The 25,338-nt window shown below is 39.9% G+C and overlaps 1 protein-coding gene across 3 annotated transcripts in view; it reads left to right on the top strand.

Moving 5' to 3' along the window:
- ABCC4 (ATP binding cassette subfamily C member 4) overlaps window positions 1-25,338 on the top strand; it is a 247,650-nt gene that overhangs the window by 107,228 nt on the left and 115,084 nt on the right. For all 3 annotated transcript variants that reach the window (XM_055336187.1, XM_055336188.1, XM_055336190.1), the window contains exons 14-19: window positions 2,244-2,340; window positions 6,206-6,415; window positions 7,892-8,032; window positions 8,412-8,449; window positions 9,000-9,094; window positions 10,872-11,018. In XM_055336187.1, the coding sequence (XP_055192162.1) occupies window positions 2,244-2,340; window positions 6,206-6,415; window positions 7,892-8,032; window positions 8,412-8,449; window positions 9,000-9,094; window positions 10,872-11,018 (728 nt within the window). The remainder of the gene's footprint in view (window positions 1-2,243; window positions 2,341-6,205; window positions 6,416-7,891; window positions 8,033-8,411; window positions 8,450-8,999; window positions 9,095-10,871; window positions 11,019-25,338) is intronic.

The raw sequence follows: 25,338 nt of genomic DNA, 5'->3' as shown, positions 1-25,338 counted from the left end.
CACCCTGTACTGGTGCTCTGATGACTTCTCCCCACCCTGACTCCACTGTGAATGCATGAAGGCACCTTGCGCAGATCCTTTCTGTCTCCATAGCATGGCGTGTGTCTCCCACATCCAAGATCACAGTCCTCCCCTTGCTTTTCCTTCATAGCAGACATCATGCCCCGAGAGTGCAGTTTCTGCATTTGTTTGATATTCCTCCTTCCACACATTATACAGAGAGGGTTGGCTGTTTTCTTGTCTTATGGATATGAACACACTTAGAATGGTGCCTGGTAGCTGAACAAATGTCTGCTGATTGAATGACGGTAGCGACTGCCTTGCTTGTATCCCCTCTACCACAGTACATGTCCCCTCTGTTTTTTTTTTTTTTTAAAGAGTTTATTTATTCATGAGAGACACAGAGAAGCAGAGACATGGGCAGAGGGAGAAGCAGACTCCCTGCGGCTAGCCCGATGCAGGACTTAATCCTAGGACCCCAGGATCACGACCTGAACTGAAGGCAGATGCTCAATCACTGAGTCACCTAGGTGCCCAGTACACGTCCCCTCTTAACACAGCCCTTCTATAGGATGAGCATTACATAACTTGTTACTGAATCTTTTTTTTTTTTTAAATGACATGACATGGAAACTTTTACTGTTAAAAATTTGGCAAATACAGCATTTTTGTGGAGATTTTGGTTATAAAACATAATCGAGGAAAAATGTAAAGGCATCACCTAATAACATCATTGTAATTCTATTCCTTTATCTTTGGTGGAATGTTAGGAAGGAAACCTTTTAAAACTTGCTTTGGTCCATCTTGGACATAGCAACCCCATCAGATTTGTTTGGTTAATAGCCCCTTCAGGGATTGTGAGTATGGAATTTTGAATAAAGGAGAACCAATTCCATTAAACACTTTTGTGTTAAGCCCAAAGAGGGGTTTACTCGGTCAACACACTTAGAAATGAAAGCCACACCAAGATCTGTCAAAAGGGAAACAATCCTTCTGGACTCAAAGAATGGAATAATAGTATGTACATGTCATTCTGGGGGTTATCTGATTTCAGGGCCAGTCTTAGAGGTTTCCCCTTAGGACTTTTCTGTCCTGAGTTCGAAGCAAAGGGCCATTTGTGGGTTAGAGAAGATGGAGAACATGCCATTCATCGAGCTGATCAGTACTCTTCCCAGAACATGCTATATGTTGTCAGCAGTCTTATTTTGAGATGGAGGAACTGAGGTTCACAGAGTTGTAGTAGCTCACCTGGCCTTGTCTGGCTTAGAACACTCTAGTCCGGGTGCCTCCAGAACTCCTGACCTGACCCAACTAAGCAGGTTGAGTTTTGGCCCATGTTGTTGAAATTTGCTCTGCAAGGGCCTGAGGTACCCAGAGTGAGGGCCTTGGGCCCTCTGTACCTCTGGTCTGGGCTGCTCGCTTACCTGGAGAGGTTGCAAAAGAGGTTGTAAAATAAGGAGTAGGTTGTATGTAGGGTTACTGTAAAAAAAAAACAAAAACAAAACTTGAGTAACTGACAGGGGCTTTTATCTGAGACAGTTGGCCTGTCCTTAGAGCCAATGGATGAAATCCACTATGATTTGGGCCATTTGGATTCTCTTCTTTCATATTCACATTAGGAAGATTTTCAGTCCTAATGAAAGATGATATGCTTCCTGGATGGGACTGACTGTGGGGACATTGTAGACAATAATTGAGGGCATGCCAGCATTTGTCTTCTAATAGTATTTGGGAAGAAGTGTCTAGAAAATGCTCTTTAGTGAAGGTCACTGAGAATTTAAGGATTTTTTTTTTTTGGTGATTATATGCTTTATAAATCATAATCACCTAGGAGACTAAGAAAAGTGTACATGTTTTTGTATGACATAGATCCTTCCTCCTCCTATGCCTATAAAGGTATGAAATAATTAGTATTTCTGTTCAGTTAGGTTTTGGAATCTCAATGTTGCTCCATTTTCATCATGATATATATAAATGTTGAATTTTAGAGTAGGAGAAATTTTAGCACTTGGTGGCTCCTTCACTGGACTGCTTTTTAGAATTTCTCAGAAGAGCTGGACTCACACTTCTGATAAACTTGAGGGCCTGATGGAGTTCATTGATTTACATTTGAATTTGATTTGTATTTTCCCTGGTACTTAAATTATAGGTCTTTGACTCACTGTGTTTTCAAAATGTCTGTTTTTCAATTTGGAGTACCCCTATTAACAGTTTCTGCATACTGTATTCTTTTACATTTGTAGGTGTATTTGCCAGACCTTGCATGAGAAGATCACAATCTTAGTGACTCACCAGTTGCAGTACCTAAAAGCTGCAAGTCAGATTCTGATATTGAAAGAAGTAAGTAATTTCTAGAAGTCTGTGGAACGTGCTAGCACTCCGATGTGTTGAAAGTGAGACCTCCCAGCAGGTCTCTCCGTGGATTATTCCACCACCGCCCCCGCCTCGCGGGTTAGTTCTAAACTCCCTCTCCTTCCTCCTATTTGCATCTTGTCCTTCCCAGAACATGACTCAAAGACATATAGAAATCTACCTATTGCATTCCAAGCCATTTTACCATAAAGTCAATAAAATTGCTACCTCAGAATTTTAAATCTTAACTGTTCTCGCAACATTGTTCAGGATAATGATGAAGCGTTTTTTGTTTTGTTTTGTTTTGGTTTGGTTTGGTTTGGCTTTGTTTTAGATTATTTATTCATGAGAGAGAGAGAGAGAAAGAGGCAGAGACATAGGCAGAGGGAGAAAGCAGGCTCCATGCAGGGGCCTGACGTGGGACTCGATCCCGGGTCTCCAGGATCAGGCCCTGGGCTGAAGGCAGCACTAAACTGCTGAGCCACATGGGCTGCCCGCCCCACCCCCCCTTTAAGAAAGCTTTGTTTTCCTCCTCCAGAAAGTAAGTGAACATGTATTATTCAGAGAATAGAGATACTAAGACATGTTTCTATTTGTCATATGCGGTTTACTGAAAGAGCGTCCTCTGTTAACAAGAGAGGCATGGTTGGAACGCTGAGTGCCCCTGGTTGAGACATGTGCTCCTGGGAATAGCCAGTTCCTTGTCTCCCAGCAGAGTGTTTTGTGCATTCCCAGTACATGTGACAGTCTTGGCAGCAGTAAGACCAGGTCCTGCCATCACAGCTTGCATTCTTATGGGCGTCGATGTAAACGGAGGGATTGAGGAGGGGAGCAGCTGATAGCATGACCTCCTCCCCGGGAAAGGTGGTATGTCGGGACCTGAGTGACATGAAGGGGTTGGCCACCCAGTCATCTAGGGAGAGGGAGGCTGAGGCACGTGGGCCCCCTTATGGGGTCCCGAGGAAGGAGCTAATCCGACATGTTGAAATGGCTGGAGGGCCAGTATATCTGACTTAGAGTCTGTGGGCAAATGTGAGGGAGATGCATTTAGATCAGTGCTCAGCTGGCCCAGTAATGGGTTGGAATCCATTGGACAGTCCAGAGCAGAAGAGTGTTATGTTCTAATGCACAGTTTTAAAAGATCCCTCTTGATGTTTGTTGGAGGTCCAACAGTGGAAGCAATTAGTATTAAGATTTTATTTGTCAGAGCAGGAGCATAAGCAGAGGGAGTGGTAGAGGGAGAAGCAGGACCTCTGCCCAGTAGGGAGCCCGATGTGGCACTCAGTCCTAGGAACTGAGAATCACATCCGGAGCTGAAAACAGACGCTTAACCGAATGAGCCACCCAGGTGTCCCAACAGCAGAAAAAATGAGAAGTCTCCATGAATGTTGGAAGATGGTATTATGGGCTCAGGCCTAGTGTGTCAGTTTCTATAGCTGCCATAATAAAGTACCACAAAGCTGGGGGCTTCAACAGTGGAAGCTTATCTTCTTCAACCTTCTGAAGGCTACCAGGCCAAAATCAAGGTGTTGGTAGGGTCATGCTCTCCCTGATGGCTCCTGGGGAGAATCCTTCATCGCCTCTTCTGGCTTCTGGTGTTTGCCCGCAGTCCTGGCATTCTTGGCTTCCAGCTGCAGCATCTTGGTCTGGACCTCTTGTCACATGGTGACAGCAGTCCTGGTGGATTTGGGGTCTACCCTACTTCAGTATGTCTTCAGCTTGATCGCATCTACAAACATCCCGTTTCTAAATTAAGGCACATCCATAGGTATCACATTTGGGCCTTGATTGTATGTTTTTGGGGGCTCACCATTCCACCCCCCACGTAGCATGGGTTTAGGGTTCGAGATAAATGAGACTTTTCCAGGTGTTTGATGTTTCAGTCATGGCTTGTGTTTGCTCTGAGCCTTAGCATGTCAATCATTAATCTTGGTCTGCTCTAGCGGGCCCTTGCTCAGACCATCGCTTCATCAAATGAAGTTCTGCCTTATGAAAGATGCTAGGACTGCAGAATGTCTGCTCTTTTGAAGCAGTTTCACAGCTCTGCTCTTCTCCTGTCCTCTAGGAATAGGAAGCTCTGAGTCCCCAGACTTGAGAACACTTAACTTCATGTGTAGAGGGGTTGAAGCAAGTCTGGTAAAACCTTGGTGTTGGCAGGATTAGGAGTATAAAGCCAATAGGCTGGATAACAATCTACTGAGCAGTGGGTTGGCCAGTCCTGGATCTTATGGGGTCCCCTTACTACTTTTCCCGAGGACCTGACTCCCAATTTCAGTACTGTCAGCTAGCATTTGTCTCCCAGTGAGCTTCCCTGGATGAGTTAACCCATTCCTACTGTCTGTGTGTGGTCCCTCTCTAGCAGCTGAGGTGTGTGTGTGGGGGGTGGGGATAGCTACTCTTGTGTCCACTTTTGTCTGTGCGGTGTGGCTGAGTGAAGTTACTGTCTCTAGACCACTAGTTTCTTTTTGCCTCTTATACGTACTAAGTGGAATGTGCTAAGTTAATTAAATAAGGCATATGAATTTTGCCCCCCCCCATTGACCAGGCACACTATACTGTGAATAATTTTCTGATTCTGTAGTATCAGAATGGTTCCCACAAGCTTTGTTGGATTTTTCTCCATAGCCTACCACAGTGCATGGGATGGTGGGGGGGGGGGTACCAGGTAGGACCCGGGCTGCCTGCCTTCGCCAGAGCTGCCCTTTTTTTTAAAAATTTTTTTTAAATTTACTTATGATAGTCACAGAGAGAGAGAGAGAGAGAGAGAGAGAGAGGGCAGAGACATAGGCAGAGGGAGAAGCAGGCTCCATGCACCGAGAGCCCGACGTGGGATTCGATCCCGGGTCTCGAGGATTGCACCCTGGGCCAAAGGCAGGTGCTAAACTGCTGTGCCACCCAGGGATCCAGTTTTTTTTACCAGAGCTGCCCTTTGCCTAATATTTTGTTTACCAATGAGTAGATTAGCTGAGTATTCTTTTGTGGGGTGAGAAGACTGTGAAGACACCACAGTATTTTATGTAACTCTGTGAGGAAAGAGGAACACACAACTTTGTGTGTGTTCCAAGAAAAATATTTAATTAGCTAGAGCTTAAGGAGTTGCTTGATTTGGGAAAGGCTAATTGGCTATTTATGAGTGGTGCTTCTTAACCTTTATTTTCTTGAATTTGATTGCACTGACTCTGCCTTAGGTTTCATTGACCTGTGTAGACTACGAAGGCATTAGAGTCACCCAATTCTAATGGCTACCTAAGTTAATGACTTTAGCAGGTAAACTATTGAATTTTCAGTTGAGAATTTTCTGAGCTTGTCGGCAGTTTCAGAATAATGACCCTGTGTCCAGGGCTACTTCCTACATGTCTTGTCCCGGTTCAGCATGTGATAACAGGGCCATGATCAACAGAGATTTGATTGGTGACTGTCCCATGCACAGGAGCTTGTGTCCACATTTGTGTCAAGCTTCACTCTTAACTGGAGTATCCTCCCCAGCTTGACCTTGTTCTTTTAAATACATGACATGTGCCATAATTTCCATGTTGTCTAAATAGACTGTACTGATAATGCTAGGAACGTTTGTGCTTTTGCTTCTTTAAAGGCCCTGGAAGTTAGTGAGAGTTCCACATTTTTATGGTATGTCTGCAGCAATTACCACAGGATTTGGCAGAGAACAGAAGAGTCAATTCTGTGTCCAGTTGAATTGAACTAGATGTATTAACCAGAATTCCAGGTGCCAGAGCAGATTTTTTAAAGAAAATTATAATCTAAGACTGGTTAACTTTTTTTTTTTTTTTGATTAGTGTCAGATTCATGTTACCAAATGCAAATGAACTGTCAAATTATTCTTTTTTTATTTTAGGGCAAAATGGTGCAAAAGGGCACCTACACAGAGTTTCTGAAATCCGGGGTAGATTTCGGCTCTCTTTTGAAGAAGGAAAATGAGGAGGCTGACCAGAGTCCAGCTCCAGGATCTCCCATCCTGAGGACTCGGAGCTTCTCAGAGTCTTCTCTTTGGTCCCAGCAATCTTCAAGACACTCGCTGAAAGATAGCGCTCCTGAGGCACAAGATGTGAGTTCTCCTCTTGTTGCAAACCCTGGTTGTCTTCTCTTCCTCATGCATCTTCCTTTTGTGACGCTCATGACATCTCCATTTCTCTGAGTTGATTCTAAATTTCCACAGCCTTGTTTCATGCAGTTGGTAGAATTAGAATGAAGGGAGCAAGCTTGATCAGGGCTCTCCTTGGGTGCTGGATGGAAAATCTCATGGGGCTTAGGAGTGGATATACTGCTGACAGTTCCTAGCAGCGGCTCACACTGCTGATGGAACTCTTGAATTTACCATAGGTAAATCTTCCTTGCTCTGGTGGCACTAGGCTTCCCTTTTGCATCCAAACATTAAACCGGTCAATCAAAATATTTTATTTATTTATTCATGAGAGACAGAGAGAGGCAGAGACACAGAAGGAGAAGCAGGCTCCATGCAGGGAGCCCAATGTGGGACTCGATCCTGGAATTCCAAGATCACGCTCTGAGCCAAAGGCAGATGCTCAACCGCTGAGCCACCCATGTGTCCCCAAACATTAAAGACCCCTCCCACCGAGTCCTGCAATGGTTGACATTAAATCAGTTAACTTTTTTTTATATGGTCAGAATGTTCTACCACTGCAGGTGACTGATGGGTATTATTTTGTTCCATTGTCAGATGGTTTTTGATGGGACAGAAGTAGAACATGTGAAGGATCTGGCAGGTAGCAGACACTTTAGAGTTAGTTCCTGTCTTCCTTTCTCACATTTTGAGCCCAAGAACCACATCTTATCCATCTTTGAAATCGCGGAGTGCAGTATACACCAAGGACATCAGTTTGTTCTACGTTCTCCTGAGAGAAGTGCAGAAATGCTCTACATCTCAGGTAGTCCTCAGTATCCAAACCCTCACAATCCAAATTTGAAACGCTGGATGATTTGGATAAGGCTTCAGATTAGCCCCTCAACATTACAGACTTGCATATCAATTTCTGAATTCAGGAGCCAGAAGATTCCAGACCACGTGCTATCCCTCGCTATCCTGAACCTTTATTTCAACTCAGTTTACTATATTTGGCATATGTTTTGAGCTCCTGTTATGTTTCCTGTTTCTGTCACTGCGTGACACAAATAATCTACATTAGCTCCATATCATTTTGTCTATTGTGGAAAAAGCTTCTCATGAATTGGGTTCCTTGTGCATGTGCTGGAAATTGTTTCAGTTTAAGCAAAGCCAAGCAGTTGTGAATAACTTTGTACAATCAATGTTTCCTTTTTGCTAATCAGTTCCTAAAACTGGGATAGCTTCACCCAGTGGTGAATACATACATGATTTGGCTAGATATTTTTACACCATTCTCCACAGGAGGTAGAGCTTTTTGCACTCCTACCAGTGCAAGTTAGATAGACTTGTTTTCTCATGGCTTTGCCAACAGAACCTGGCGTTGAACTTTTGAAATTTTGGGGTATGTTATGTAAAATTCGCCTCTTACTACCTCTCCCCCTTCCCTTCCCTTCTCAGATTGAGAATACACAGGTTGCTTTGTCAGAGGAGAGGCGTTCAGAAGGAAAAGTTGGTTTTAAGGCCTATAGGAATTACTTAACAGCCGGTGCTCACTGGTTTGTCATCGTTTTCCTTATTCTACTAAACATCGCATCTCAGGTAAATAGGGCATTTATTTTGTTTTGTGGCCTCAGCTTGATTACAGTACTGCTTACACTATATGTATTTACACTATTATTACCATATTTTGCAGTCCACTTGGATTTGCATGGAAACGTGCTATCTTGGGGAACAAAGTAACTGACATTTACTGCTGTTGCTTGTATATTACAGAGAGCTTCTAGAAAAAAAAATGTCTTTTAAAGATTTAAAAATGTAATAGGCACTTACTTGACGTGTTGTTACCTGGGATGTTGGGCTTGCTATAGACCAGAGCTGGAAGAGCTGTGTGCATTTTCCAGAGCCTTTTGACTATCCCCTTGGGTGAGTGACAGTGTCGGCGTGCCAAGTGATGTGTGATGATTTTTCTCTGTTCTAGGTTGCCTATGTTCTTCAGGACTGGTGGCTGTCCTATTGGTGAGTGGTTTTACGTCTGATGAAAGGTGCCATAAAATTGGCAGGCAGCCTCTCTTTGCCACGGAGTCAGGCAGAGGCGAGTTTTTTCAGCCTCCTGTCTTAATCTTACCTTAGTTTCCAGGAAGAGAAAGAAAAAGTTCTTGCTGGTAGAGTGTAACTTTTCCATGGTCTGTCCCCACATCTGATACTCCATAGTTTTGAGAACTGAAAGTTGAATTTTTATAAGGTGGATGTACCCAGGCCCTTTGACACTGGGAATCCTTTTTTTAATTTATTAATATTTTTATTTATTTATTCATTAGAGACAGAGGCAGAGACACAGGCAGAGGGAGAAGCAGGCTCCCTGCAGGAAGTCCGATACAGGATTCAATCCCAGGACCCCAGGATCACAACCTGGGCCTAAGGCAGATGCTCAACCACTGAGCCACCCAAGTGTCCTAGTTGCTGGGAATCCTTTTCTGGCATTAGTCATGTCTCCAAAATTCAGGCTTTTTTTTTTTGTTCTAAATTCCATCTATAGTTTAATATTTTTTTCTCCCTTTTCCCACAGGGCAAATGAACAAAGTGCCCTGAATGTCACGGTAGATGGAAAAGAAAATGTCACTGAGAAGCTCGATCTTCCCTGGTACTTAGGAATTTATTCAGGTAAAGTTTAATCATTCGTTTTATTATCCGGGAGTCTGAGGTGCTTACAATGAGCCTGTGTGAGTAACTAGGGCTTCCAGGAGTAATTCAGTAATGTCTTAACAGATTAAGAGTCTGAGTCGCATTTACTCTGTGAATTAATTAGAATAATTATTTTTAAAATCTACTAGAAGAAAGAGGTTGAATGAAGACTCTTAATTTGCTCTGTACTGGATTTTGGAAGTTAAACCAGGATTGAGCATTCAGAAAATCAGCCACTGGAAATATGTGGCTATTGTCTATTCTAATAGGTTGCTTTAGCTAAATCTTATATCATTATTTGGATGGGCAAGGGGATTAGAAACGGATCCCCACCCTGTGATTCGGATTGTTCCAATTCTGTCTGAATAAACCCCTGGCTTTTATTGAACTTGGATGAAATCCTCTGGCAGCAAGGTTCCCCCAAATAAAAGCATTATTTCCTCGCAGGTATGCAAAGCTCCCTTCCCCATACTGCTCATCTCTTGGGCTTCACTAATTACTTAAGAGAGAAGCTAAGCAGGGAAAAAATCCAGTGTCTGGGAATTAGGATTCCTTCTCTTTCTTACCTTGAGATCACAATGTTATCGCGTCCCCAACTGTGTGATTAATTTAACATTTGGCTTGCCAGACTAATATTAACACTGTGCTCTGTTTTCACAAGAGTGCTTAGAATATATGTGATATTATATACTTTTAAAAGGAAATCCTCATCTGAAATTTTAAATATTTTCACTGCAAATGCTCATACAAGCTTTCCGAAAGATAGAGCGAGTGATCTTTGTGAAAACCTACTCACTGAAATTTGGTATTTATTTCGTTGATCACTTGCTTAGAAACCTGAACACACGAGCCGTTTACCTTCGACACCATTGGGATGTGAGAGGTCCGGAGGGAGCCGAGAGCGGTTTTGCTACACATTGAAGCAGGATGAGGGTCCTCAGGGAAATGCCTGTTGACAGAGTTCAGGCATTTAAAGCAGTTTTGAGAGTTAAAACAACAGTGATGTGTCATCTGAAGGGGAGAAAATGCACTTGATGGCATATTTATCACAGAAGTTATCCACATTCTGTGTAGCATTGGAAATTCAGGAGATGTTAGGAAAGTGATTTTAATTTTTACGTGCATAATCGGTACTCATTTATGTCTTTAATAAAATCTGTTATTTAAGTGATTTTGTTCATTTAAAAATGCTTTGTGTTTTTACATAAAACACTCGGTATGAGCGATTAGTTGCTCACTGAGATTATTTGATGCTAACACATAATTTGTATTTTTTTGCAATTCAGTTGAGAGATTTTTCTACTTGCAACTTAATGTGGTATTTTCATATTCTTTAAAAGCCAATTGAGCATTTTCTACAAGGAAATGGTACATCATTTCCCCTGTTCCCTGTTAATTCACACGTTGGTGTCAGAGCATACTGCAGTTTTAGATTATGAAACCTGTAAATGGAGAAGGGAAGATGAACAATTTTTTTTTAATTCTTTTTCTTCTGAATTTTTAGTAGAACTTGTCAATGAATTAGAAAAGCCTAGCATGAAATTGTAGTTTACACTTGATTTTTTTCATATAGGTTCTATTTAATCAGAGAAAAAGTAATTATATTACTCTTTTTAAGTGGATCTTGCAAATGCATTGAACTCTTACAGAATCCTCGTGTTTTATGGAATCAGATACATAATATCTTCCTAAACTGCCTGGCACGCTTCAGCTGAAAAAAAGATGTTTTTCTCTGAGGGATGCTTTTTTATTTCAGGTTTAACGGTGGCTACTGTCCTTTTTGGCATCGCGAGATCTCTGTTGGTGTTCTATGTCCTTGTTAATTCTTCACAAACTTTGCACAACAAAATGTTTGAGTCCATTTTGAGAGCTCCAGTGTTGTTCTTTGATACAAACCCAATAGGTAAGTCAGACCCAAGTTTCTCAGTAAATCTGTCTTCTTGACATAGTGTCTGAATCAATTTCAGCATTTGAAAACAGGAGTCATTAGGAACACCTCGCCGTGTTTCTTGATTCATTTTATACAAAAAGCACCACTCACAGTTTGCTTCTACCAGACAGAATCTGAATATGGGGTGCATGCAAGCTTCTATTCCTGTGTGTGTGTGTGTGTGTGTGTGTGTGTGTGTGTGTGTGTAAACGAGTGTTCAGTTTGCAGACTGTGATTTAGGAAATGCATTTGTTTGGCAAAATACAAAACACCCTATATTGGATACAGCTGGAACATTGGCTACATCATGGACCCTGAAGCTAGGTCATACTTTAATATGAAGGGTCCTCTCACAAGGGACTCTCTCTGGAATCCCAAAGCTCTAGCATATGCCTGTCCTGGCTGGTTTACCTAAAATGATAATGAAAAATTAACAAAAACCCAAGATTCAAGTGTAAACATTCTCTTCAATAAAGGCTTTAAGCTCTAGCTTTAAAGTGGACCTTTGGTTACATATTATAGGCTTTGTGGCCCATAGCAAATAGATCTGCAGTAATATTTTCCTTGGCATGAGTGCACCTTGAGGTGTCTGAGTGATTGATGCCTCCACCCCAAGGCCTTTGACCTCTCTTGCTTCTGAAGAAGAGTCGTTCCATCAACATTTGTTCCTACAGTTCAGGCCCAGGGTGGCTTTGTTTATGCAGGAGAGAATTGACAGGACTTGTCCAGTCAGGGAAGTGGGCTTGTGAGAGCACAGGAGTAGACCTGCCCTGGTTCTTCACCAGCCATGTGACCCAGGACATAGCATGTTGATACTGCTGAGCCAGTGAATTGCAAACCATGATGTGGTCATGGTTCATAGTGTGGACTGTGGATCCAGCTGTCTGGGTTCACACCTGGTGTTAGCTACTGATTGTAATAGCTGGTTATGGTTATAGTAATACTCAGGTGCCTCAGTGTTCTTACCTGTGAAGTGGGGATGTTATGTCCTCCTCCTTAGCAAGACATTGTGGGGATAGAGTAGATCAGTGTTTGGCACCCAGTCAGCACATACAGGTTCCTAGGCTTGGTGAGGGTACGGTAGTAGGTTGGACTGTCCTCACCTGGTTAATGGAAATAAGAGCTGCCCTTCCTGCTTCACTAGGCTGTTGTGAGGATTAAAGGAGACTGGGCAGGCATGGATTTTATGCAGTTTTTTCAGCATATTTGTTTGGCCCAAGCCCCATGCTGAGCACAGGAATAGTGACCTCCAGAGCCCCCCCCCCCCCCCACAGGCCTGTGGTCTTTTCACATCTGTGGTGAGAACGGGACTGGAGGCCTTACACATCTGACAGCCAGCACATTGTTCCACCCTGCCCATTAATTTGAAAGCTACAGTTGTAAAGTTTGGAACATTAAGTGGGTCTGTGTTTCTGTTACCACAGCCTCTGAATGCTCCTGGCCACAGTTAACCAGACTCTGCCTGTTCAAGACCTGAAGGTCTCTCCACTTGCTGATTTATTTATTATTCAAGGATTTGAGACATAGTCTAAATGTTCGAGGTCACTAATCTTAGAGCAGCACACTAGTATTTATCTTGTCTCTTCTGTCCCAAATCTGTTAGCTGGCCTTCATCCCTTCAAGAAAACAGAAACCCAAATAAACACTCCACAGATAGGCCTGTTTTGCCCAAAATGTTTAGGGGCCATGAGTTATTAACTGTTTTTTGTAGTAGATTGAAACAATTTTTAAAAAATTAACAACATTTTAAGTGGTAGATTTTACCATTTGTTTAAAAGTTTTGTACGCCTTAAAAATTTTTTTTTTTTGTACCATTGAAGGCAATGGGAAGAACAAGCCAAAGCTATGAATTACGCTTCATGGTAGACATCATTGATTTGTATGTATTTTTAAAACACAATTTCTTTCAAGTTGAGGGGTAGACATGTTAATTTTTAAGTTCTGTTAAATATCTTCCCGAAATGTATACAGGTGCCCGGTGTGGTGGTGTGCTCCCTGAGTAGCAGTGTCCTCTGAGCAGCCTGCAGAGAGACCCAAAGTAGATCTTTCTCTTCTCAGTAATTTGTTCTTCAGAGCACCCTCTCAGGGAGAAATCAGTTGGCTTCCTTTGAGCTCACAATCCTAACACCATCTTGGAGTTAGGAAAACAGAAATCTAGGAAGGCATTTTGGCCAGTTCCAGGTAATGCCTAGAACTGCCCGTCCCATAACCTCATATGGATTTGCAAATGTCCTGCCAGAGTTCCCTTTCCTGGTGTGCTTCACTTGCCACCTGTGTCAAAATATGCTTAGAGTCCTTGATGCTGATTGTAGAAATGTCTTTTTACATTTCTTCATGGGTGCTTCCACCCCAGATGTACTGTCTCCCTTCTCCTTTGTTTCCCATTTTGTTCATCAGTGGGATGGAGATGCTTTTTTTTTTTTTTTTTTTTTTATGTTTTGAACTTATGCAGAGACCCACGCTTTCATTGAGGGGCCCCGAAACTCTAGTTTCCACCCCCACTGACATCCCAGCCTCGTTGACTTGGATTTAGGGAGAAGGATAGTGCGTGTGTCTGCTTGGTAGCCACGACTGTCTAACTACTTCAGAGCTCTGATTTTTTTTTTAAGAATTTATTTATTTATTTATTTATGAGAGAGACAGAGAGGCAGAGACACAGGCAGAGGGAGAAGAAGCAGGTTCCCTTTTGGGGAGCTTCATGTAGAACTCGATCCCAGGACCCCGGGATCCCGACCCGAGCCTAAGGCAGATGCTTAACCACCGAGGCACCCAGTTTCCCCCAGAGCTCTGATTTTTTAAGAAAGTTCCATCTCTCCAAGCTGCATGACTTAATGTTTCTCTCCATTTTGAACCCACGTTTGGTTGCCTGAAGTTTATTTAGTATATTACATAAGCAAATAAGCTATCTTATTACCCACTGATTTTTAATAACCCAATTAATCTTAAACTGGGGTAAAATTTGAATCAGCTAATGGGTTGTGTCAGAAGGGTAAAAGTGAGTTTTCTTTTTTGCCTTCCCTCCTCTGTGGATTTTGGTAATGGTATTGTGTGTGTGTTAAAGAGCCACATGTTTTCAGCTGTTCCAGCCTTTCACACACATTCTGCTTGCACCTTGAGTCCAAGAGTGCCTTTGTGGACGTGATCTGTGTCTCCTTGCTGTGGGCTGCACCTTGGCTGTGCCTTTTCCCTGATCAACATTTTTCTGTTGTCATCTCTGTTCTATCAGATCTTAATTCACAGATAATATCAATCTCAGGTCAACAGGAAACCATTGAGAAATTAAGAGATTATTTCCATATTCCTTGGATGAGCTGAATTTGTTTTAGTTTTTATGTCTGGCACAAGAGGGCAGCATGATCTACATTATTTCAGGGATAATGTAAGCGTGCACCTTATTACATAAACCTGTATTTTTTTTTCCAATTTAAAGCTGAAAAAAAAAATCTTTTTTTTTTTTGTAGCTTGAGTTTGCATTTTGTAATGTTGACAAAGATTTAAAAAATCTTTGTGATTTATTATGTTTGAGATATTAAACTCTTTATTAACGAATTTCTCAAAGAGTGTTGTCGCAGAACGTCTGGCAACTCAAACAAGTGAACCTTGGATTTTTGTAACTTGACACATTCTTACCTAGTAACTGGAATAGGCAGCTGCTGACAACTTGGCTGCATATATTTTAATTCCAAGGGGTAGAATATGGTCACTCTTGTGACCTGAGTTAAACATGAGTTTAGGGAGAAATATGACCAGTATTTCCCATGCTGGTAGAGTCCATAGAGATGTTTTATTCTTACAGAGTCTCTAGGATTTCACCCTTTGTTTTGGAGAGAAGATGAGTGGATAGTTGTCCTGTTTCTTCATTTCTGGAAATGGTGACATAACACTTGGCTGAATGCAATGACTGTCATGGATTCCATATAACTAAATCTGTTTGCTTCCAGTTTATTAATTTGGCTTTAAGAAATTAACCTGCTGGTGTCAGTTACTGTTGGTGTTTATTTTCTTAGTGAAATGCGAAATTAATGTTGGGTTGTGGCCACTGTTCATTTCATATGACTGATATTTCTGCAGTGATGTGTGTGTTCACTTGTTTATGCATCTGGTATAAGGAAAGTATCAAAGTATATATCATTTTTTCCTGAAAGATTCAGTTAGGCTTAAGTACTATACAAGGAGAAAGGCAAACGTACTGTCGCTTTTGTTAATTTTATCCTCCCAGTGGAACGTGCTTGTACCCAGTAAGGTATGGAATGTGAATTGTGGCATAGTGAACAATAAGAGACACATTTGTGTATTGTCCTAATCAAAAATCTAGAATTGTCCCAAGGATGAAGCTTTCTAATTTCAGTGGGAAATTAGGCTTTCCCAATTCTATCCTGAATTTTCGGAGATGCATAAGTAGGAGTTTGAGCGTTGGGGAGGGGTGAGTGGTGGAGGTTTGAACAGTTGTTCAGTTTCTTGAACCTGCAAAGGAACTCCTTAGCATCCACTGTTAGGTTGCTAATAAATAACTCAGGGACAAGTGAAAAGTGAGCCGAAAGCACCACGGTAAGCTTCTTGTACTGCCAGAAAAACCGTCTTGCCGTAGTGTTCATAAAATCAGTTGTCAACAGACTGGTGCCTTGCTGGAAAAGAGACATCGGTAGGGAAGCAAGATAATTGTAGGGATACCTCTCTGTTTATTCCGTTCAAATGACCACTGGAGTTAGTGCTAAAAGCATATTTTTAACAAGTATAATATTTCAGCACTGTCAAAATTACCTTGACGATAATAGGCCTGTTAAATTATAGCTCTATAAGTTAGGAGGGAAGATGGCTCTGCTTAGCCCACATTAATCTATGCCTGTTCACACAAGTGATTCTGCTGAGCAGGTAGCATGTTAGAACAAGAAATACTGGTCCTCAGAGCTCTGATTTATGGTAGGTGTTGTTTTGACACAGCATCGAGACGATTTACAAGCAAGGCTTCGTGTTAAAATATTTCACTGGTGTCATCATTCGTCACCGACATAAATATTCAGTAGTGATGCTGGAAAATTGGTAATGTGCCCATTCATGCCAACTCCCTGGCTGTGTTTCCTTTCAAGTGAGATCTGTTGTGGATATGGTTAAAAGAAACTATGGCTTTTCTTCCTTGAGAGCAGAGGAGTTGTAAGAAATTGAGAGTAAGAATAACATCTCTCCTGACAGCTTTCATGTCCTCATCTTGCCTGTGTTGCCTTTAATTCTGGCTTAAGTCCTACAGGCTTGCGTTTTTTTTTTTTTTCCTTCTTATTTCCTTGCTTGATGTGCATTGTGAAGAACATATTTATATGTACATTGGTTAAAAGAGGCTTTTTGTGTTCAAAGGAAGAGGTTAGTCATCATCAGAAAAGCTTTGTTGCAAAACAGAAACACACATTTCCCCTTTCTTTCTTCCTTGTTAATAATAACAAATGCAAGTGACTATAAAGGGAATAACACAAAAGATTGCATCAATCATAATGATTCTCAATACCCATATAAATATTGTTTTTTCAGGTTTGAATGAAACAGCTAATAGTTTTGAAGTAGGTGTGGTAATTAAATCCTGTCGGGCTGTCACATATAAAAATAATGTTTTTTCACATAACAATGGTTATATGTACTTAAACTCTTATCAGGGTGATATTAAGTCATATTTTATGGGAGTAGTTCATTTGCTGCTAATAGTATCATAAAAGCCTTTCTTAGGAGTTTAAATAGTTACATAGTGACATATATTTGATTACTATTGTTATTTTGTCAGTAATCTGTCCAAAGGTGATTATTATAGCTCTTGTCCAGAGCTGGTAAATATTGCACCATTTTGCTCTACATTTTTAGTCTGTTAGAATGTTCTGATTACTCTTTATTCCTGTTTTTTCTTTCTTCTAATAATTATACATGGAAATACTGACAGCTTAGTAACAGAAAGCACTGTTTGCGGTTGTCCAATAAAATTAAAAAGATAAGATTTGGGAAGATTGTACCCTGTTCAAAGTGGTAATCATGTAATCTCTCAGGAATTCTTAAGTATGGTATTTTATCTGCGTTGCTTTATCTCCTAGTAGAGTATACATTAGGTGATAATATGTGTGTATATTAGTATAGGTGTATATATATTAATTTCTCCACTCTAAAATTTTGGCTGCAATGTTCATACTCCCAGATTCCTTGGTTTTCATTGATTTTATATTTGCGTTGTCTCAGGCTTCAGGCAACTTGCGGCTAGGCAGTACTTGGTACTCAGGACATCACTAGTGGATCTGAATTTCTTGTGTTCATACGCACAGTACTTTGGCTTTACCTTACAGGGTGTGTGATTTCTAGTAGTTCAAATACTGTTATTTAACATTCCTGTGGGCCCCCCCATCCCCATCACACAGACGATTACTTCAACTTTGTAGCTCTTTGTGACATAGTTTTTATTACTTTTGTGCACCCATTTCAAGGAAAACTGGAATAGTATTTCTGAGCCAGTTTCAATATGAATAAATATTGATAAATATATATAAAGACTAGTCCTCTGACATGAGTTGGGAGTAGAGGGAAATTTGCTGGTCGAAGGTCCATATGGTTTTCCTATACTGTCAGTTGTTAGCCATCAACAATTTGATTTGGTAGCTCACCTGTGACACCATGGAGTGAACTTTGATATTCATTTTATAACTGAAATCGTTGTCTTCTGTTATCAATTCTTCCCTGCTCCCTTTACTTTAAACATTTATTTTTTGACATCAAGGAAATTGGGAAAAATCCAGATGTTTACAATGTTGAGCCTATGGCATTTTATTCCATAAATTAAATATATCATGACATTTTATTTCATACATTTAAACATAAAATTTAAAATTTGGTTATGTTGTAAATCATGTCTTTATAGTATTTGTCCTAATTATGGTTAAATTCTAATTTAGGCAATTAATGTGTTGACTGCCAGTCTCTTCTCTTAGCCTTGGGCTTTCCATCCTCATAGAGTCTATCTATTATGTTATTGCAAAAGCTTCTGAACCCATAACTGGACACTTTGTAGCTGATTAGTATTTGTTCCTGGGACAGAAGAAGGAATGGTTTCAGGAGTCTATTGGCATCTATCTATACCCTACCTTTTAAGAACATTGCAACTTTATAGAGTGTTGAAATAGAATTAGAGCCTTTTTATCTTTACGTTCAGTGTTTATATTAATTGGAACCCTTCTTTGTTGATTTTTCCAAAGTAGAATTTGTAGTAAATTATTTATGGTGAACTATGTTTCTGGACTGACGGCATGCAGAACTATGGTGAACTATGCTTCATGTCTGACGGCATGCAGCGAAAACCGTAATATATGGTTTTCTTTGGAACCTGTGGTTCGTGGAAGTACACTATGCAGGGTTCCAACTTCTCCTGTTATCTTCTAGTCATGGAAATGAGATTGCCAGACACCCAATATATTTCCTTGGGGTGAGGTTGTGCACTGAAGACAAGTGTTTCTACCCAATAGTTTTACTTTATAAGCTACATGTTCTTGAAGAAGTAAAGAGGAAGAATTAATTTTAAAACATTAGTAGACATTTTAAATTATTCACAGAGGTTTGAGTTGCAGGTTGAGATATGGTAAAGACCCCGTTCTGTTGGAATGTACCTTTGAAGTAGCTGTGCCAGACCCTTCTCTGGCCTCATTTTTCACAGTTAGTAAATTGAAGGGAGGCTTAGAGAGGCTTTTTCTCTACTCAAACAATTACTGATCCTCTCCTGGTTGTAAGTTGTGTTCCCTAGCATTGGGACAAAAAGTCCATATTTTGGGGGCACCTGGGTGGTTCAGTGGTTAAACATCTTCCTTTGGCTCCGTCAGTTGTGATTCTAGATCCATCCAGTCCTTCATCAGGGAGGCTGCTTCTCCCTCTGCTGGTGGTGTCTCTGCCTCTCTCTGTGTGTCTCTCATGAATAAATAAAATCTTTAAAAAGGTTATATTTTCAAGGCCTTTGCAACCTAGATTATTTGCAGATTGTGGATTATTTCTAAAACAAGCAACCCCCCAATACCCCCCAAAAAAATTGAGTATCAGTATTTGATGATTCTATATAGAAAATAGAATTAAAGATTTATTTTTATTTATTCATGAGAGATCCAGAGAGAGAGGCAGAGACACAGGCAAAGGGAGAAGCAGGCTCCATGCAGGGAGCCTGATGTGGGACTCAATCCTGGGTCCCCAGGATCATGCCCTGGGCCGAAGGCAGGTGTTAAACTGCTGACCTACCCGGGGATCCCCAGAACCAAAGATTTAGTACTGTAGTAGAGCAGATATCTTGATTTACATGTACACACAGCACACCCTTACACACACAGTCTTGTGGTATATTTCTTTGCCATAATCAATTACGTAAGTCATTGGCTTTGATTGCATAAAATTTCCAAAAACTATTTTCCTGGAACTTCAAGACCAATTGTTTCAAAATGAAATCACACTAGTTGGAGAGAGGAATTTAAGAAACAAATGTATGTGATTTATTTAAGATAACAGCCCCTGTGCTTGTAGCAAATCCAGCCCAGCTTTTAACCAGACTCTTGAGGATTGATACTCAAATGCTTTTCTGATCCATCAGGAACCACTGAGTGCTAGAGATTATTTCCGGGAAGTATATCCAAAAAGAAGGAAGTCAGCCCTTAATAAGTATTGACACATATTTCTCTTTAGGCTTTAACTTTTTAAAGATTTTATTTATTTATTCATGAGAGACACAGAGGCAGACAGGCAGAGGGAGAAGCAGGGTCCCCAAGGGGAGCTGGATGAAGGACTCAATCCCTAGACCCTGGGATCACACCCTGAGCCAAAGGCAATGCTCAATCACTGAGCCACCCAGGTGCCCCTCTTTGGGGTTTTAGAAATATGTTATAGATGCTTTGATGGTGGATAGAAGATAAACAACGGCAACTTTTCCCTTAAGAAAGTTGTAATGAAATCAACCATGATCTGTTGAGTGTTCTTTTCATTCTTTGTAACCAGGATAACTCTTTTAGAAATATCCCCCTCATTTAGGTGTAAACTCTGTAACATCTAGGAAAAAAAAAAAAAAAAACAACAGGCTTCAAAGAACTCTTTGAATGGGAGTTTATTAAATACTGTGGTTAAGTGGAAAGCTATCAGAAAATCAAGTTCTCTGTTCTGGAATTATTTCCCTTTCATTTCTTTTTTGCATTTGCATTTTAATAGATTGTATCACATGGGGATATGTTTCAGCCTCTTGAACACCTGGAAAGTCTATTTTAGGCTTGTTATGTGTTTAAAAATCTTTATCCAGACATCATTCCAAATACAGTCATGCTCTTCGTGATAGGAAGATCTTGCGTCCAGGTCCACTGTTAGTAGAAATAGTACTCTAGAGCCATGTGTTGTTAGTACATCAGTGGAAAGCAGTGCATCTGCTCTGAGTGATTTTTCAGGTTATGTCCCCGATTTTAAGATGCTGAAGTCAATAACTGGATAATGATTTTGATTTGTCCCTAATTTTATTTTTATTAATTTTAAAAATTTTATTTATTTGATAGAGCACAAGCGGAGGTGGGGGTAGAGAGCAGCAGGCAGAGGTTAGAAACAGGCTCCCTGCAGAGCAGCCTCCGCATGTGGGATTTCTATCCCAGGACTCTGAGATTATAACCTGAGCTGAAGGCAGATACTTTACCAACTCAGCCACCCAGGTACCCCAATTTGTTCCTAATTTTAAATAGGGGTTCCAGTAAGTGTTCTTTTGGTTTAGGGAGTGATCTCATTCTTGACTCAGTTTAAGGCATGTAGTGAAAAAGTATAGAAATTTTTAGAATGTGTTAAGCAAAAGAACGCACTTGCTTAATTTTTCTTTTATTTTTTGAAGATTTATTTATTTATTCATAAGACACACACACACAGAAAGAGCGAGGCAGAGACACAGGCAGAGGGAGAAGCAGGCTCCATGCAGGGAGCCTGACATGGGACTCAATCCCAGATTCCGGGATCATGACCTGAGCAGAAGACAGGTGCTAAACTGCTGAGCCACCCAGGGATCCCCTGGTACTAACTTTTAAATGTTGATCTTGACAAACTTTGTATATGAAATGAAAAGAAACGCATATTTCAAGATGATGAATAATCAGTGTTACTAGAAAATTGTTCTTCCTTGACTTCAAGATTAACTAAATAGTTGACATAAATAGCCATAGTAATAAAAGGCAACACCTGTGTAATCCAGACTATGGTTTATCTTATAATCAGATAAGCTGCCATTTATTAACAAATTGTTGATTCTTTAGACCAGGTGACTAGATTTATCATACGTTAGGGAATTCTAAAAATTGTGTGTGTGTTTTTTTTAAAGATTTTATTTATTTATTTGAGAGAGAGACAGACAGACAGAGACACAGGCAGAGGGAGGAGCAGGCTCCCTGCAAGGAGCCCCATGTGGGACTGGATCCGGACTCCAGGATCTCGCCCTGAGCCAAAGGCAGACGCTCAACCACCTAACCACCCAGGCGTACCATGGAATTCTAAAAATTGAATTAAGAAGCTTTAATCCTTGATACCAAACATTCTGACCGCTCACATCTTCTTTCACAAAGGACATACTATGGAAATGTAACATTTAGTTAGGCTGGCCTTTGGGTGTGTTGTCCTGTCTTGGTTCTTTCTCTATCAAATAAGTTAAATTTTCTCGATGAGATTAGGGTTTGAAATTTTAGGTGACGAAAGAGTAACACTGAGTATTTTTAAAAAATAGCCTATCTTTTCTGTCCTCTGAATTCTTACATCCCCCTTTTTTTATTTATTTAGGAGAGAGAGCACGCACATGTTCACAAGAGGAGGTGGGTAGGAGCAGATTGAGAGGGAGAGAGAAAATCTCAAGCAGACTCCCTGCAGAGTGTGTAGCTACATGTGGAGTTGGAGCTCTTGCTGAAATCATGAAGTTAGTTGAAATCAAGAATTGGATACTCAACTAATTAAGTCACCCAGGAGCCCCCTTATGCCACTTTCTAATTTCATGTCAGATGAGAGAGAATTTTGGTTTTAATCAGTAAACATTTTACACTATTATTAGGGAGTGGGATGTAGGTCAAGATGTTGTCATTTCCCAGTTCTGTTGGGAATATAGCCTTGGAGTAGCTGTACCTGGCACTTTACTGCTCCATCAGGGTCCTCCTGACTGAAGCCCAATTGTCTTAGACAGCACTGATGAAGGTTAGGGTGGAGGGTGTGTGTGTGTGTATACACGAGAGAGAATTCTTATTAGATTGTCACACCAAAATAACTTTCATATTGCTGAATTCATTTAAAGAGATGTCAGATTTAAAATTTGAAAATTAACCAGCAAATAAAATGAGCATTGATATTAGTGACACCAATTTGAATGGTTTTCTTGTATTTCCCAGTAGTGGTTTTGGACCAAAATGTAATTCCTGCTCCTCGGTCAAGGGAGCAGACTCTAGACTCAGTCTCTGAAAATATAAATCTTAACCTTGCTACTGACAAACCTTGGTTGATTTATTTGACCTTTCTGCTTCAACTGTGTACAGTGGGGATAGCAATAGAGTAGTAGCACCAAACTTTTATATGTATGTGAGAATTAAGAGTTTTATATGGAAGTCATTGATAATAGTGTCTACTATATACCTGACATTAATTAAGTTTTGACTATTTAAGCGATACGTTGACATTTTTGGGCTTTTTGCTGTGTGTGTCTTTAAAGAAAAAAATACAAATGCATATGCTAATTTTGATAAAACAGTGGGGAGTTGGGAATAGGGTTCATGTTTTCCCAAATCTAAGGAAAAATAGGTAAATGACCAAAACTAAGAAGCCACAAAACAACGCTGTTATGGGTTTTCTTTTCTTTTCTTTTTTTTTTTCTTTTTGTTTGTTGTTTTTCACTGGGGGCTTAGCTTCATTCTGGAGTTCATTTTAATTTAATTTGGTTTCACAATGAGAGCTCAATTTTGCATATAAGTACCAAACATCTGGTTTACTTTTTGTTTAAAAATGATATGGCTGAAGTTTATTACAGAAGTCTATTGTGTAATTAAGGAAAGACAGTTTGAAATTTATAAAGTAAGTTCTCTTTAAATGGAACCTTGGAATATTTCCAGGGAAGTGAGTATACTTCTTGGAGTAGCAGGAACTTATTATTTTAAAAAATGCTATAACTGGTCAAAATGTAGAACTTCTATGTATTCACCTTTTTCAAATAGCATGAAAATGACAAATTTCACAAGTAAAAGTTAAAGTTGACCTAAGGCAGTTTTAGATTGTCAAGCCTTCAAATTTTATTCATGGGATGTTTTTAGAGCCATTTTGTGGTTTGTTCACTCCAGTTAATTCTGGGCAATCCTTTTGCATTTCTATCAGATGGACATTCTGATACTTCAAAACTTCTTCTTGCACAAAATGTGGTTAAAGCAGCAAGGGAAGAAAATGTGATTTCTGGTTAGTTCTTATAAACTGTAGGTTATGTTTTGAAAGCAGTTAAAAGAATAATAAACCCACAGAATAAATAGAGCTCTTCTATATATACTGCCCAATTAGCATTAATAAACTGACAATTTAAACGCCATGAATTTCTGGCTGGCTATAACAGCATTGAGGTATAGGAAGAAATATGTAACTTTGGATGGAGAGACCCAAGTGAAGATAGAGCATTTAATCATTGAACACCTGTCTGCCAGGTAGCTGTGTTTTAGTACATAGGAAGGGAGTACCTAAGTAATCTTGAGTCTTAGTTTTTATTCAGCCTCATAATCTCTGGCAGATTCCCCAGCTTCGAAATTTTGTGGTTCTGTTGTGTTTCCGAACTCATTTAGGAACAATTTGATAAAAAAATAATAATAAAAAAACCCCCACAAAAATAGTTGTAAAAACTCAGAGGATTTTTATGACCCTAGCTTCCATGCATCCTCCCAACATTTTAGGGCTATGTTCCTTGACAGTGGTGTCATCCATTCATGGTTATAATCTACTTGCTTATCAAATTGAAGATCAGCCCAAAGTATGATACATTTGGAATACTCCTCCCTGTGTTGTCATTTTATAGGAACATTGTAAATTTGACAGTTTAAATTTTTCCAAATACTGTCACTTCCATTTTCTCATTTTACCTTCAGAAGCAACAAAGCTATGAGAAATCTGCACTCTTAGGCCTCTAGAGCTTGTACCCGGCAGAGGCATAGTCCTCCTCGCCTCCTTGTTCACTCCTGTTGTTATTGTCCTCATTGGTTATTATGTGGCAACCGTAGAGTTATGATGCCTGTAATTGAAAATTAAGCACCAGATTGCTCCAAATCATTAATCAGCCTACAGATTATAATCAGCATACCGATTATAACATTTATTAAGCAGCTGCATATGCCAATGTGCTGCGAATTTTGCATAAGGGAACCAGATACCATATTCTGAATTCTCCATGAGCCTTTTCTTTTTTTTTTTTTAATAAATTTATTTTTTATTGGTGTTCAATTTGTCAACATACAGAATAACACCCAGTGCTCATCCCGTCAAGTGTCCATGGGCCTTTTCTGAAGGTATGTCATTCATTCCTTTGCAGTATAATATTTTACGCAATAATGGTAGATCTTCAGGTCAAGCTGAAATTGTTTAACATATCTTTTCCTATGAACTGAATGTGGAAATCAGAATAATTAGAAATATTTTTAAAATGTCAGACCTGGACAGTTCATCACATAATACAGGTGTTAAAAGGTGTATGCACTCAATAAGGGTCTGTTTGTGTGTGTGTGTGTGTGTGTGTGTGTGTGTGTGTGTTGATATATATATTCTAATTTGAGTTACAAATATGAGAATAAGAAATACTTCAAAATTTGTGTTCTTCACTTTCCTTATTCTGTTGATTCAGCTTTTACTTGCATTCTTTTTCTTTCATCACTTATCAGGAGGATTTAAAAGTGAATTAGTCCCAGAAAGGGCTGGAGGGAGGTGGTTGGATGTTGAGAACAGTATTGTTCCTTAAAACCAGATGATCACTTTAACCTCTTCTCATGGGCCTAAATTTTTAAGGGACTTTCACTAGTACCTTGTCATGACTTTATTATGGTTGTGTGATTTTTGTTTGTTTTGAGACGTATTTGGCATACAACAGGGCTTAAGTTAAAGTTATAGAGCGTATTGAGTTGATGCATTTATATTGCAATATGATTGCTGTTGAGGTGTTCATGGTGTTAATGTCTATGATTATCATTCTTGTGTCATGAATAATTAAGGTCTAGGCTCTTAGCACGTTTACTGTTTATAATACCTTTTTTAAAAAATTTTTTTTAAATTTATTTATGATAGT

The sequence above is a fragment of the Nyctereutes procyonoides genome, unplaced genomic scaffold, assembly GCF_905146905.1.
Source record: "Nyctereutes procyonoides isolate TBG_1078 unplaced genomic scaffold, NYPRO_anot_genome, whole genome shotgun sequence".
NCBI classification, from domain to species: domain Eukaryota; kingdom Metazoa; phylum Chordata; class Mammalia; order Carnivora; family Canidae; genus Nyctereutes; species Nyctereutes procyonoides.
This window is presented reverse-complemented; position numbering and strand designations above follow the sequence as displayed.